At 46.2% G+C, this 16,163-nt stretch overlaps 1 protein-coding gene across 2 annotated transcripts in view; it reads right to left on the reverse strand.

Annotated features, from left to right (window-relative positions):
• RhoGAP102A (Rho GTPase activating protein at 102A) overlaps positions 1-2,256 on the reverse strand; it is a 52,303-nt gene extending 50,047 nt beyond the window's left edge. Inside the window, exon 1 of one of the 2 annotated variants that reach the window (XM_055073983.2) lies at positions 1,290-2,256. In XM_055073983.2, the coding sequence (XP_054929958.1) occupies positions 1,290-1,326 (37 nt within the window). In that variant the 5' untranslated portion in view covers positions 1,327-2,256. The remainder of the gene's footprint in view (positions 1-1,289) is intronic. The other variant, XM_050183347.3, reaches the window with a different exon arrangement.
• Positions 2,257-16,163: the final 13,907 nt, after the last annotated feature.

The following is a 16,163-nucleotide window of genomic DNA, read 5'->3' on the forward strand; positions in this document are numbered from 1 at the left end:
ATTTTTATTCTGTATGTGAGCCGGCTTCACCTCCACCGCGGGTCGGTCCGGCATTGCACTACTTTCGGGATCGGCCCACGTATGAAAAATTGTTGGTCTACGTGCAGGGAGACGAGATCCGCCAGAACCTAGCAATAAACAGCTTCAGTGTATAAACTTTTCGAATTCGAAATTCGCCAATAATGACCCTGCAGAGTGGGAGCTATAATCGCAGTTTCTCAATACTCAAGCAAAGTTTAAATAGCCAGACTCTGACCTCGTTGTAAGAAATGTCGACGATTCTAACGTGCAGTCGGAGGAGCAGACGTCGAGTTCGGTGACCTAATCTTCTGCATTATAGGGTCTCACATCAGCGCCGTTCCGTTTGTGTGGACGCTGCAGTTGTTAAACAGAGTGCCGGCGGGGCTATAAGAATAACGCATTCGAGCGCCCACTGTCAGTCCGAGAGTGGAATAAATAGGCAAGGAGTCGAGAGTGAGAGCTACCCAAATAAAACACAACCTGCTATTTCGATCTCGCGATGTGGCCGGCAATAAAAAACGCAACTTCCGCCCGTGGAGAACCACACATTGATAAAATCAGCAACGTTCTGTCGTTGAAAATATTTCTTTTGAAAAGATTGTATAAATAAATTGTCAATTAACAAGATTTATTTATTTATTTATTTATTTATTTGCTGTAGGCGGCCGACACTGTTGGTCGATTTGGCGCAAGCGCTGAGCATCTACAAACAGTTTGACGAGCAATCTGACTGCACCGTAGACTATAAGAAGAATCACGCGATCATTTTGAAATATTGTGAAATAAATAAAATAAAAATAAATAAAAAATTTTAATATTCACCACCGACCAACTATAACAGCAACACGAACGCATGGCCGCATTTCTGAAACATACGACGCAAGCGACTGCAACCAAGGGTACCAGCCGCAGCTGAGCGCAGACTCGGCACGCCTTAAACGAAGTCTGCACGTCGCTCGATGGGAGCATTCAAATGAATCACAATATAAGAAAGTACACAAAGCGCCCAAATAAGGCTGCGAACACGTGCTGCAAACCGCGCTGGTTGCACGAGCGGATCTCGCATTTACTGCGCAATTAATACCGCACATCCCGAACATCGTGCGTCCGCGCAGCAAGCAGGACTCGGCGCTTTACAAATTGCACATCAGCCACCGACTCACGGTCAGGCAGTCGTAGCATAATCGTACAGCGCACATCTTCTGAATGAGAACCAACCCTGCGTGCGAACGAAAAACGCACACGAAAGCCCCGAACGCCTCTCTCACCTTCGCCGTAAGCGTCTTCTTCGCTAGTGGCTCCCATGCATGCACTCGGACGCCGAACGTCGAGGCGAAGAACTGTCGGTCAACACTCGGCGTCGTCGCTCTGGCCGCGTGTCCCGCATAATCAGTGCCGCAGAAGGAAACACCGGGCACGCCGCACTCTTATGTGCTAGCTCACCACGGGGCACTCGATTTGGCGGCGCACCGCAACCTCCGATCCCGCGCGTTTTGCTACTCGCCGCAGTCACGGCGAGCGTCGAGGTCTCGTCTCAAGGAGCGGAGACATATCCAATGTCCCACGGCGCCACTCTGGCTGAACGCGCAACGGCGACTTGTAAGCGGACCAGCGTCGACTCGTCCGTCTGCAGCGAGCAACGTTGCACTGTGATCGGCGCAGTGCGATCCAGAAAGGCGTTCGTCGTGCAGACGCCGCCGCCGCCGCCGCAGCAGAAGACGCAACTGCCGCATGCAGCGGGCGTGGACGCTGGCCGAAGCGGTGGCGACGGACGGACGCCGCAGGCAGGCGTGGCGTGGCTTGACGCGCTTGTCGTCGACACGGATGGCGTCGTGCGTGGTGCTGCGCTCGGTGGATTCAAATTTGCACGAGCGGTCGCAAGCACGGTGACATGGCGGAGGGGAGACCGCGGCGCGCGGGCAGATCCCGGAGGACCTCGCGCGGGACCGTTCCAGAATAGCCGGGCTCCGCCGACGTAACTGGTTAAAAATAAACGCCGGCGCGGGCCGGCCCGGTGTGTGCTTACTCCGCGCTCTTCCTTTCGGCACCGCCGGGAGCGATCGCTTTCTTTCTTGCTCTTCTTGTTGGCGACTGCGGCCCCGCCATGCTCCTCGAGCAGCCCCGGGCTGCCGACGCCGCGCCAGCGCCGACACCGTGCCGAGCGCCCACCGGTACGATGATCAGCTGGTGGCACCCGCCGCTGGCACGGGCACGCCACACGCTGCGGCGACTACGCTCGGCCTGGGCGGTTATGTCGGTGAGCATCGTAAGTGGGCGGACAGACGCTCCGAGGCAAAGAGCAGGGGACATTCTGTCATCGGTCTACCTGATGGAACAGCGATTGTTCAAGGGACGTGTTAGACGCGCAGAAGGCGGACACGAGGAAAAGGAAACGGGCAACGCAAACGCCGTTCCCTCTTCTTGTGTCTGCACGCTTAACTCTTTTTTCTCTAACATGAATACCTACAAGCTAGCTTTCGGTCCTTCTACAACCTTTGTTTGAAGGGATGCTAACACAGATCGCTGTTGTGTTTGCGACTCCTCCACACTGTCGCAATTGAACAGTTATGCACTGAATATCTTACTCGCCGCACGCGCTTGGTTTCGCCATTCGTGCATCTATACAGCAAACCAAATGCAAGGCCATTGTTTCGGTTCGAACTTCATAGTACACTGCAGTGATTTGCGTTACCATGATAACCTGTGCTCGAAGCTGTCTTTGGTGCCGATACTTCGTCGGGATGTTGGCTGCCAAAGCGCTGCTGACATTAGCTCCGTGTGTACTTACCGTAGTATACACGGTCGCCGACCTTCGCTTGCAGCAAGATTGAAGACGAGTCTCATTGAGGGCTAGTCCAAGTGAGAACAGCGCCAATTTGGAGGACCTGATGGCAATCTTCGACGACCATATGCATTACCTTTACACTTTTACTGTACGTTCAAACTGTATTAGTCAAGCGACAGTGTCACAAACCAACATGCGGCTTCATGCATACCACTTGAATGTAAGTGCGGCAGTTCGGCTTCGGCCGATGTGATACGGAAGTCCTATGCTGCTCTACACGGGGTAAACGCTGGCGCTTATTCCTAACGTATTTTTTGATGCGACGTCCAGAAGAAAAGCTCTACTATGTCTTCTGCAGCGGCCGCAAAGTTAGTCAAAAGACGCTACTTGCTTACCTTATCGACGAGCAAGCCTGTGCATTTAAAGTTGTGTTCGTGAGCTTGTTGGCTGGTATAGGGACAGCACGGTGCTCGTGATATTCTCCGAATCTATTGTGTTTGAAAAGCCATAGCTGAATTGAAAATGGCTTTACCTCGGGAGCGCCTGTCTATAGATACATGGGAATGGAGATTTGTTTTGCTTGGCATCTACTGCGCCGAAATTGATTAGGCTTGCGCAAAAAATAAAAAAAAGTCTAGTGATTGTAGGAAGCAGAATATCTTATTTAGCTGTAAATCTTTTTTTTTTAATAGTAAACATTGAATATTGCAAAACAAAAATTGCTTGTCAAGCTGACTATCTAACTCAGTAATAAATAGCGAAATAAAAATTCTGTAAATTGCACTTAATAAGACATATGAAGCGGACAAATTGATGGGTTATGCGCGATGTTTTCTTTTTCTTCTACTTCAAACACCCGGAAAAGAGAAATTTCACAAAAGCTACTCGAATCGAGCCACTACAGATTAATTACCTGCCTAGGCGGGCATCATCTGCAAGAACAATCAAAGCTATTCATACGCTAAATAAACTGATCAAATCATTAAGTTTTTAGTTACGAACTTTACGACATGTGTTTATCGTGGAATGTTGAAAAAGAGTTGCCATAAAGGTCTAGTTTCATGTCTATACACTTCTAAACAGCCATGTACACGAAATAACTGGGGTCAAATTATTCGTGAAGTTTACCTGATTACGCACGCAGTGTCTGCGAAACGCGGTTCACATTGCTACACCTCCCCCCCCCCCCCGCGTAACGTAGTATGGTGGGGTATAAAATCAAGCTTGGCGCGATAAAGCGGTCTGTCTCAATCCTGCTGCCGAAGGGACTGTGCATCCAATCGGTAGTTGCACACAGCGCCATTCGTAACACGTATGTAGTAACGAGTGGGACGGTAAGATTATTTTACGCCCCGCTTCTACGCCGCACACTGGTTGGACAGTGAGCTGCCTTTATTTATTTATTTATTTATTTATTTATTTATTTATTTCAGTTTTGTTGCCCGCAGCGCCTACATGGTGTTGCAGCGAAGGGGGGGGGGGGGGGGGCTACATAAAACATACGAAACATAGAGCAGATGTAGGTAGCACAAGCAATATATGATATGTCACGCATACATATGTAGAATGGAATAAAGAAATCGCAAGAAAGAAAAAGGAAAGGAACAGCAAGATGCGCGAAGAAACAACGTTGCAGGAATGCGGCAACAGAAATCAAGGCCATCCTGGAAACCTCATGTCATGACAAAAAATACAAAGAAAAGCGAGGAAAGCACATCCGAGTACATGAATTGCGGTGCCGCATGCATAATAAAGTAAAGTGAATAACTTTTACGCCAATGGTTTCGTTCTACATGGGAATTTTGAAATGTAGAAGCGTGGACTTAAGATTTTATGACAATTTTCCTTACCTTCCGATATGAACGTGTGCCCTAACGCAGGTAACTGGGAAGTCAATTAATGCGATTAGTTTGCTATCGTGTTTCTATCGTTTTTTTCCTAATGATGCCCGTCTGGCCAAGTACTTCCTCCGTAGTGACGTAATTCGTGTAACCTTTGAAATTATTAAAAGAAAAAAGGAAATACTTTATTCACCGCTCTCTAGTATACCACTAAATTGTAGGCAGAAGCTTTACAGAACACTATAATTGTAACACTTTCCCGTAAACAGTTAACTCGCATATCAGATTTGTCGGCTTTAGATGCGCTAACAGATGCAGATTACAGAACTGAAATATCTGTTTTTGGTCCAGATTTACGGATTTGTAAACTTCATGTTCATTTTTTCCAATTTTGGCATATGTAGAAATTAAGTGTTCTAAATGAAAATATTGCTTTCTACGGTTGCTAGAATTGACCTTTTGTCTCTCAAATGCAACAAATTTCATTGAAACCGGCCCAGCGGTGTGTGTGTGTGTGTGTGTGTGTTCCACATTCAAATGCATGTGATAGTAAAAACTACTTCGCCAATTATAATTAGAGAACATAAAATTCACAAAGTCCAGACAGAGCAGGATTCGCTTGTAAGGCAAACAATCGATGAGTCATAATCATCATAATCATCACCACCATCATCGTCCTCACTATTATTATTATTATTATTATTATTATTATTATTATTATTATTCGTGTAAACATACATAAACGCCGTACATACAGAGACCGAAGGAGAAGCGGGCTAGCGATTGCAGCACGGCCGGAGATAGGTGAATGGCGTACTTTCATCCGGGCGTGAGCTTTGTATGAGGCGGCGATGCAGTACTCTTTATAAGAGCAGTCACTACTTTTGAAGCATTGTCAATAGGCGCCCGCAAAGCAAAAAAAAAAAAAAAAGCCTCACGGAGTTCCCTACCCCTTCTTTTATTGCTATAGCAATTATGCGAAAACTCCTGGGGTTTCGTGCTGTCCTGAGTGCGATGACGCATGCGCGAACTGCGCGGTAAGTTTTTAAGGTCACGTGAACAGCTTAGCTTCGTAGGCGCAACGCGGTAAATGGCAAAGGAAGCGACAGCACTGAATGTTCGCCTTGGGACAAGCAGGCGCGCTCTCCTGACCGAAAGTGCTCGCGGTCATCAAGTGAACAATGTTCATGCGTGCTATTGGACGCGCGACACCATGCGTGTTTAGTTAGTAAGCGAATGTTTACTGTACTTTACACTGCCGATAAGACAACGAGCCTCACTTCGTGTAACATTGTAATACCTTGCTATCGTTGACGATACTTCAATATCATGGCTCACCAACTAGCCCATCAGTATACATTAAGATACTTCAACTATACAAAACAGGAAGATTCTGCAGAAACTGCGTTTATTATATCATGTTCAAAATTAGTAAAACTTTCTTTGCTTGTCAAAAAGCTATAGGCTTGACCTTTCTGGGTAACCTTTGATACGCTGTTTCACTTGGTCGCGGAAAGCACAGGCGCCATAGGGCTCACTGTCCTTATAAAGCAAACATACAGCATGGTAATAAACCAGTAACAGAAAACATTCAGGTAAAGAAATTCGAACGCACTGTTGGCTGAGCTATATCTGAAAGTGCTCCGAGAGCAAAAGCTTACTGGGATGGGGAACCACGCAAATTTGAGTTCTACCTGCAGCCGACGCCAAGTACCATCAAAAGCACGGTCAATGCTTCGTCGTGCGTGCGATGTTCGTAAGAAAATTGAATCTTCCGACGGCCTCCCTTGTTCCGGAAATTCTGTGGTTGTTGGTCTTAGGCGACTGAGAAGGCAGAGCGGCGGTGAACATTTGAACTCTATGCGATAAAATCTTGTATTTTCCAATTCACAAATGCGATCCAGCGTTGCGCAAAAAATAGAAACAGAAGCTTAGAAAAAAAAAGTGAAGCGACACGCGCAAATACTTGCGAAACCTGTGTCTACAGGACAGGCCATTCGTTACGTCTACCACTAACACTTGGCTTCTGCTCGGTGCACGTTAGTGGAGCGGCTTAGCAGACATACTGCACTACCGTGAATCTCGCCCTGCTTCCGTAGTTGCTGCGTTGCATCACCTTTGGCTCAACATCTCAGTTGATTGTGGAGAGAGGGAATGAGGGATATTTAATTTGATAAAGGTAGACATATTGGCATTGAATGCGCGGCTTTGGCCCGCTAATCCAAGCGGAGGTGAGAGGAATGGGAGCGGCGTGTCTGGACGCTTCCATCGTGCGTGTAACTCAAAGGGGCTACGGGGCTGGCTATTTTTCATAGCTTCAGTGCCTAGTGGTAAAGCCCAAGGCATTTGTCTTGGTGAAGTAGCTTGGGAGGGTTTGACGCCACTAACCTATTAGGAATACGGGGTTGGCTCCTTTCCATAACTTCAGTGCTTGATAGCTAAGCCTGGAGCTTCGACTAAGTAAAGTTAGTTTGATCGGGTTTGACACAACAAGCCCACACCATGGCTATACAGACTCTGTAGTGCTAGACCAAGGGGTAATTTTGATCAGCTGGGGTTGTTTATCGCGCGCCCAATTGTGAGTAAAAGAGCGTGTTTGGGTGGGTTCCTTATCTGACAGAATGCGGCCGCTGTGGCTGGGATTCGAACGTCGTGCACAATGCCGTGTTCTCTGAGCCATCACGGCCGGTATAGTGGTGTAAAATGAATGAATGAAAGTGTGGCAAAGCTGGTCGCCGGCAGGGTGACCGGTCAGCGGAAGTGGAGTTAAAATAAAAAGACGTTCGCTATAATATTTGAGTATCCGGAAGAACTTGTGTAAACTGCACCGGCTAACCACTTCTCCCGCAAATGTTCTGGCCGCTGCTTATACTGCGCCGTTTCAGTTGGACACAAATCTTCATCACTTGTGGCAGACGCTGTTCACGTAACGCGATGGACAGCATCTTCAGCGTGTGGGCCTTTGCCCTAGCCGACCCCCATACCTTTAACGATGGGCTCATAGCTCACGCCATTGCTCAGGCTCAGACTTCAGGATTAAAAACAAAAGTCCTAAGTTCACACTTATGTCCTTCCTTCCTGCGTCACATAACGCACACTGGCGTAAATAAAAGGGGCGTTCCTCTCAAAATTGAGTTAGATTAGATTCGAAGATTTCGCTGTTTAGAATAACAATAATAACATTAACTGTCATGATGTCAGCGACGGTCCAGTTTAGGACACCGTAGAACAGCTTTCAATATCTATTTCTATTCAGATGGCAAAAAAAGGGTTTTGGACTATTATACCGTAAAGACATATATATATATATATATATATATATATATATAGTGTGTGTGTGTGTGTGTTTGCTCGAATTTCATGCTGAAACCTCGGCGCCGGTACCTCTGTGTGTCATCATAGGCTCCAAATTGTTTTCTCTTAGCAGTGGGAGATTCGCCTCACCAGCTTCGGATGGATGGATGGATGGTTGCTATGACCGTCCCCTTTGGAACGGGGTGGTGGGTTGCGCCACCAAGCTCTTGTTATTATTTGTTAAAAAAGAAAAAAATGAAAGGCACAAAAACCCCACGATGAATTCCCATAACCAAACTTTCTGAACCCCTATTGTGAATTTTGTTTTTGCACGCCTCCGTTATTTCTCGTTTCCCTTACTTTTCTTCCACCAATCATCCAATCGCCGCTTACTGATCTCTACTGCGTACATGTCTACTTTCTCCCTGCTCTCGCTGAACCCAAGGACTTTAAGGAAGCCAAAGATGCCTAAATCGACCACTGGGCAGATGTCTTCACATTTTAATACAACATGCTCCATCGTTTCCTTAACTTTACCGCAGCAAGCACATGCTTTTTCTTCCTTTTTGTATCTCGCCTTATAAATGCGTGTTCTAAGGCATCCTGATCTCACTTCGAAAAGTAATGAGCTTCCCTTTTAGTTATCCTAAATTGTTTATTTCCTGATTTCGTTTTTTCCTCTTAAGTAGTTACCCACAGCAGGTTTCTTTTCCATTGCCGCACCCATGAGATTATCTGAACCCCTCTGACTTTCCGCTTGATGTTCTTTGTTTCCATGTTGCTCACCATACAGGTCGCACATTTACTGGTAAACTTCCTAGTGCTTTTCCTCCACTGTGAATAAATGTTTTTTTCTTTACCTGAAGACTCTCCCAGCCCATTTCCTTTCTTCTATATTCCTCAGTCGCTTTTCATAATCAATTTTACTGTGAGCTTCTCTCACTTCAAGGCTTCAAACCGAATGAGCAGCGCCATCTCGTGGACAGGGAAAGGCAGGCGACCAGGTCACACGGCTTCCTGGTTTGAGGAGGCCACCCGCACGGAACTCGTCTACTCTTAATAAAGTTCATTCTCTCTATCTCTCTCGTGTTTGGGTTGTTTTGAGGCGACATAACATTACAAAGCTAGTTTAGTATATGGTTGCATTTAAATGTAATCTAGTCTTTCTTTTGTCGATGAAAACATTACCTACACCCAGTGTCGACGCTGTCAAAATCCATGACGTAAATGGTACTTCTCGGCTGCGTAGAGTCATCCGTCCTCTGTTATTGCGCTCCTCCTACTTTGCCAAACCTTTTCTCATGGTGACAGTGAGGGGCTGAGCCGTGCTCCCCATACTATTACATAATATAGCGACTTCTCCCCTTCGCACTTGCTCTCTCTCTCTCTGCAGTAGCATACATCTGATAACTCAATAAAGCGATCGCGTGCTGCTCTTCGGTCGCTCGTCTTCGCACTAAAGAGAACGCCAGTTTAGACTGCTAGAGTATTTTCACAGTCTCACGTAGAAGGCATCGAATATTAGCCGGTATACGACGACGCTCGTGGACTTTTGCGAGCTAACCGCCATCTTGTCAGCCGCCAATGTCACTGTACATATCCGTAAATGTATTACGCGCTTCTCCCACCTTCGTAGCAGTATTATTGAATACTCTATACTTTCGTTAATTTCGCGTGGATAAGTTGACTGTTGGAAAATAAAATAAAAATCGAACTTCATTAAACACACACACGCACACGCGCGCGCGCCTTGGGAGTGGCTTTTTTAGAATGCAATGCAGTCGATCTTTACAAATAGTCAAATATCGCTCCAAAGTAGACGCCGTCAGAACCCATTAGGTCACGAAGAGCGGAAACTTCAAGGCGGTGTCGGGGCCGCCCGTCTTTCGTTTGTGCATTTTCTCTTAATTGTCAGGCAGGACTTGTTTCTTTTCTGTACTGTAAAAGGGCAATTTACTAAGACCACTTTCTTTTTCTATTTAGTGTAGTTATCTTTTATATTTAGTATTTAATATTGTTTTCTCTTTGGTGTCCCTTTATTAACTTATTGCATCCTTCTTCGATGTGCCTTTGATGCTGCTGTCGCTATACACTGCAGTCGTTATCTTGAGTAACAATCTACATCTTCGCGGATTGTTATAAGCTTTCCCTTAACATGTAAGCTGGTAGAGAAAATCTTTAAAGAAACCGCCGGCACACGACAGGAGTGCTCAGTGTCTCGCCATATGACACGGGCTAGACGCCCGCCTTATAACACGGCCACACGCCGTATACCAGCTCGTGTCATTCAGCGCAGTCCAAAGAAAGCATGAGCGCTACTATGAAGCGTCACACCAAAAGAGCATATTCATCGGGACTCGACAGCACGACATCGGGATCAACAGTAATCATATCAATAAAGTTTCACCACATCGATATTTTTTTACTTCTAATCAGTTGTTCAGATCAATCAATCAATCAATCAATCAATCAATCAATCAATCAATCAATCAATCAATCAATCAATCAATCAATCAATCAATCAATCAATCAATCAATCAATCAATCAATTTTAATAGCTATTCTAAAGGTAAAGCGCTTGTCAACAAGTCGGCAAACGCAAAAAAAGGAACACTTCGGAAGTTCCACTAAGAAGCAAATACAAAGAAATCACGCGCATTTTTTGACAAGTACCATTTCAAAACACGTGTCGTTACTATTAACTGCCGTCGCAAATGTTTCCGGCATAGTGTTTCATGTCCTACTGTCCTGGAATGTTATGAGAGGTGACCCCGGCAACTGTAATTTCCGGGTCCTCCTCGTGCATTACCCCGAGTACAAATAAAGAGAAATTTTGAACTAAGAAGCTTTCGGGACGTTACAAGGTAATAGCGAGCAATGATGCAGTTCTTGCGGAACCACTCTAGGATTTCTTTTTAGTGATCTGAATAAAACGGGTAAATCATGGCAGAAGCACGAGTCCGCGAATCGGTGAGCTTGGCAGTTACCACCGCATCGGCCCGAAATAACAGGTGGCTCGAAGCGCGGTTTTCTTAAATGAAATGCGCATGTCGTAGAATTCTTCACCTTCAAACGATCTATCTATTGGGTGGGAAAATGTCTGCTCCCAATGATTTTTGCAAAGGCTAGATTGCGAAGAGTAAAACACACTTTCGAATGTTTTACGGAGAGCTGGAAAGTTGCGACAGATTTTTCCATATTTTCTAGTCACGAAAAAGTAGCCCGTGCCAAGGGCATTCAAGAACAACCTGACAGGTGGCTGGCATACGGCCAAGAACTGACGTGGTTTGGAAATGGATAGGTTTCTTCTACCCTAATGCTATTCTTTTACGCACGAAACAAATTCACTACCGCTTGTGCGCGGTGATATCTGGCAAATGCCCCCGTATAGGTTTGTTACTGCAAAAGCATATTGATGTTTTTAATGCGAAAACATTATATGTCCCACTACGCAAAAATTCGGCGGCGTCGGTGTCTCCACCGAGCGATGGTACCAAAGAAAGGCTGATGGAGCAAAGGGTAAAAATGCGCCCAAAATACTCGGTTTGACGTCAAATTTCTCAGGGAGGTTCCTGTACACAGAGTAAATCAATATCCTTGAAAGGAAAATTTGTTAAATTTTGGTCTGGCTGGGATTCGAACCCGGGCTTCCGGGTTGCGAGACGAGCACGCTTCCCTGACGTCACGGTGACTCCACGGTTCTGGAAGGTGCGCCTAATGCATGCGTCATTGGTCAAGTGACGGAGCAGCCAATGGGGAGGAGGTGGTGCCACGTCATCAGTGTAGAAAGTGAGTGTATAAAATCAAAAGCATTAATGTCTGATTGAGCGCCACTGAGCGGCCCCTCGAGTTATGAACTCCTCGCGGGCAAGCGAGCGAGTTGAGACGCTTGGTGCATTTTGATTTGGCCTTGCCGAGGCGCGGTTAGAACGCAGGCGTGAGCTTACACGGACAAGAAAAGCACGAAAAAGATAATGCACAAAATGGACTATAATGCTTTCGCATTCCCACACATAAGCAGTCTGAAGTGTCTCTGACAAATTTTTGTAATGGTACTCTGTATAACCGAACCTTCCAAATCTACCTGCACGTATGTACCAGCCGCCTTGAAATGTGGCTTCTCCACAAATAGCATAAGCACGTGGAGAAGCCCACTTAATTTATGACCAGCGTATTGTAAATTTAGAGCGATGGTGTTCTTTGGCTATTTTGCATAATTTCGTGGAGGTTCATGTTTTACTCGCATGCGGCAGCCTCTCTTCGGATGAGAGGCGTGCAGAGGAATGATAAAGTGTCCCGGAAGGGCAGTAAGGGGGAAAGTGTAAGTACGCGCCAAGCTGAGAGGGCGTCGTGACGTGAGGTCGGGAGGAGGAAAGGCGCAGCGAGGTTCGGGAGCGTCAACCTCAGTTCTCCAGCGAGTATTTATTTACCTATACGGACACAGCAAACCGGATTATATAGTAGGAAATCGACCTAAAATATAGGGTCAGTGAGTACACCCACCTGTTTTCCGCCTATTGAAGCGTTAAAACACACAAACTCTGCACATACGATGACGCCTCATATATAATGATTTTTACCGCACACGCATATCTCTTAGTGTAACAGCGCATAACAGTCAGCGGCTCTTTAGGTTTTGTTAAACTTATTTTTGGAGTCGCGCCAGCGCCTGCGTCAGTTCTTATCACTCTTCCTGCTTCGGATGTGTCGCGAGCTTGTCCTCTATTCGCCCTTGGCGTGGTTTATATAGAAGTGCCTCCTCAACGTAGACATTTTGCTGCTGAGATGAAGAGAAAAATACTTCACGCCGAAGTAGCTTATCGACGTGATGCTGCTACAGAAGAACTTCAGTTTGGGCTAGTTGGTGTTTAGAGCATATCATATTGACCGCAAATAAAGACGGGGACAGCGGAAGAGAACACAAAAACGACCACCCGTGTCGTTTTTGTGTTCTCTTCCGCTGTCCCCGTCCTTATTTGCGGTCACTATGATATGCAGTGATGCTGCTAAGAAGGCTGAAGCTAAGAAGCGTAAGGGGGGCGGAACCTGACGGCAAACGTGCAGGGCTTACGAGTGAAGAAAAGCAACACGCTCTACGCCGTAGATGTGAACGTTATCGCTATCGCTGAGCAAGGACAAGAGAAGAAAATTACGGTATAAATTCTTGCCGATGACAATTGAAGTCGTTGATAGCTTGCTGCAATTTTTCTCCATTAATTACAGCCGCATTACACAGTTCAAAAGGAAGTGTCGCGGCAACGCAGCGAAGTTCCAGAAAGCTATCGCTGACTTTGATTACCATCGGCAATCATATACACCAGAATATTTTTTCTTCAATGTTTGTGTGCCTGAATCTCCAGATTAATAGTTCCTTAAGCTTGTGTATATGTAAATCTGAAATTGCGATTGAAGGGTTTCTATTAATCGGGTTAAACTTTATAACTGATGCCCATCATCACAATCGGCGAAGCCCCAACTAAGAGGAGCTGATGTTCTGACGAGAAATGGCGAAATAAACATTGAGCTCTTCCACGTATTCGTTTACTTCAAAGACCTCTTCAAAACATTTTTTCGCGAATATATTCTTTGAAAAGCATCGCACTCATTCCAGCGTGTTGCTAAGGTTTAAAAAGAAAGGGCTAATCGAGCTCCCTTTAAAACGCATAATTCGATTCGACGAAACTTACTTTGCCTACATATGCATCTCAGCGGGTGTTCATTTCTGTACCTCTGGCAACGACTGGCCGGCGAAGCTGCTAGGAAAGCGATTGAAGAAGTGAACTTTGTTTTTATACCTTTATCGAGGACTGACGCAGCCCAACACTTAAGCAAGCTAGCGCACCGCAAGGGACTGCAGAAGTGGCGCACACCTGAATTCACTCACTATCGGTTGGATTCTCTCGAGTCATCTAATGCAACTACGGCTGTTATCTGGTCTTCATAGACGTGAGGCAACAGTGGTGTGTTGCTTACGCCTGGGAATTGCATTCACCAATGGATATTCATTTTTTATTGGAATGGCCGATAGCGCCGAGTGTAATGCCTGTGGCGTCGAGCATACCATATAAAACCCACTATACTACCGCACGTCTTTTGAATATGAAATACATGACTTCCGCACACCTCTGAATCAGCTAGATGGAAAAGCTTTCACATTGAACAAGATCTTAGGACCATGGGCTCGCATATCGGAGCTACAAAAAAAGGCCACAAAGGCGGTGCTGCGATTTCTGAAGACTACAGGGCTGAGTGACCATCCGTGATACGAAGCACAGAACTGTCACTACGTCGACGATATCAATGTTCAGTGGACTTTCTCGTTAACTTAATTTTTTCCTCCCCTTTCCCCCTTCCTTTAGTGTAGGGTAACCAGCCGGGCTCAGTTCTGGTTAACCCCATTGCCTTTTATTTATCATTTTCTCCCTACCACTATCTGCGGGTTTGGTCTGGGTCATCGTTTTCTCGCATGATGGGCAGGCAAGCTAGGCTTCACGACCGACAATGCAGTGCCGTTGAGCGCCCCTCTGTTTTCCATAATTGAACGATAAATCACAACGTAAAACTTACACGCCCCTATGCTTTATGTGCGAGTGAACGCGTGCGAAGGTGAGCCGGCAATCGCGGCTCAATCTCGTGCTCGCAACGGCGGAAAACGGGGAGGAAGCGCGCCGTCTTCCGTCGCGCGCAAGGCTTCGGGAGGAGTGTAGGGAGGGCGTGCGCGTTCAACTCCGGGTGGCCCGGGCGGCAGCGCGCGCCCGGCCGGGCCGCTGTGTCTTGAACGCCATCTGCAACCGGCAGAGAGTCCGCGTTGATGCGAGCGGCAGCCCGAAAGTCAATTCACTCGCTGCTGCTGCCGCGTTTCCTCACTGCAGCGTTTCGATAGCGAGTTTCCGCGGTCATCCAGTGAGTTGTTCATGTTGGCTTGTGCTCGAGTGAGACCATGCTCGTTAATTTAGTTAGTATTCCTTTGTTTACAAGTTCATACGCCGATAAAACTACTTTTCTTACTTCGTAAAGCTGCCCACTAATTTGCTATTGCCATCGATGCTTCGCCTTTCGGGCGAAACTGCGACTTTTTTTAAATCGCCCGTGAAAATCATCGCGCCGTTCCGCTTTTTCACGTGTACTTACGGAAGAGGCGGATATTACTCGTGCGACAAAAATATCCAGGGAGGTAAATAAAGAAAGATACACTAATAATTTTTTAGTTACTGAAGTTGAGCAGTATAGTGAAGCCAAATTGGCAAATATACTAAAGTTTGCACCGCTCTCGAGAAATGGATGCAGTGGTGGTCGATGCTGTCAAAACTGTCACACATTTCCATGCGAATACGTCAGATAGTTGAGTGCAGCTCTGGCAGAGCACCATACAGGTGAAGTTTGAGGACTTGGATTCTATGGTAGCGCTTGGATTCATTGCACCTTTACTCACCTTATCCAGAATTTGAAGACAAGAAATAGTGCCCTTCAAATAACACGGATGTTCCATTGGAGTGCGAGAATAGTAGGACCAAGTTATACAGCTTGATGCATGCACAGCAAGGCAATCAGATGTGCTACTTTGCATGTGTTTCAGAGAGAACTAAAGGCAGTCATTGAGAGCATTGGAATGCCAAGCACTACAATGAAGAGCAGATGTGATAGAGACAACACCACTTTGCACATTAAAATTAAATTATGGGGTTTTACGAGCCAAAACCACTTTCTGATTATGAGGCACGTCGTAGTGGAGGACTCCGGAAATTTCGACCATCTGGGGTTCTTTAACGTGCACCTAAATCTAAGCACACGGGTGTTCTCGCATTTCGCCCCCATCGAAATGTGGCCGCCGTGGTCGGGATTCGATCCCGCGACCTCGTGCTCGGCAGCCCAACACCATAGCCACTGAGCAACCGCGGCGGGCGACTTTGCACATACTATGCGGAGGATGGTAGTCTGGCACTGCAAGTACTGTAGCACTCTGCAGAAGTGGAAGGGTTCGTTTCTTTGTGTGCGCTGCCACATTTCTCACACGATGATTAATAAACCTGAATGTCAGTGAATGATAAGCGTCTGCACACTGTAATAATGATGTCAACAGATTGTAGATTACATAAATTTGTTGTGAAGTTCTTGTGATTGCACACTTATTGGAGGAAATTCAGGTTCTCATCTGTCGCCATAACATCTTATTCCCTCCCAAAAGCATGCAGTCTTGTAGTTTTTTCCACATGCAAAGTTCT

The sequence above is a fragment of the Dermacentor andersoni genome, chromosome 4 (genome assembly GCF_023375885.2).
Source record: "Dermacentor andersoni chromosome 4, qqDerAnde1_hic_scaffold, whole genome shotgun sequence".
NCBI lineage: Eukaryota > Metazoa > Arthropoda > Arachnida > Ixodida > Ixodidae > Dermacentor > Dermacentor andersoni.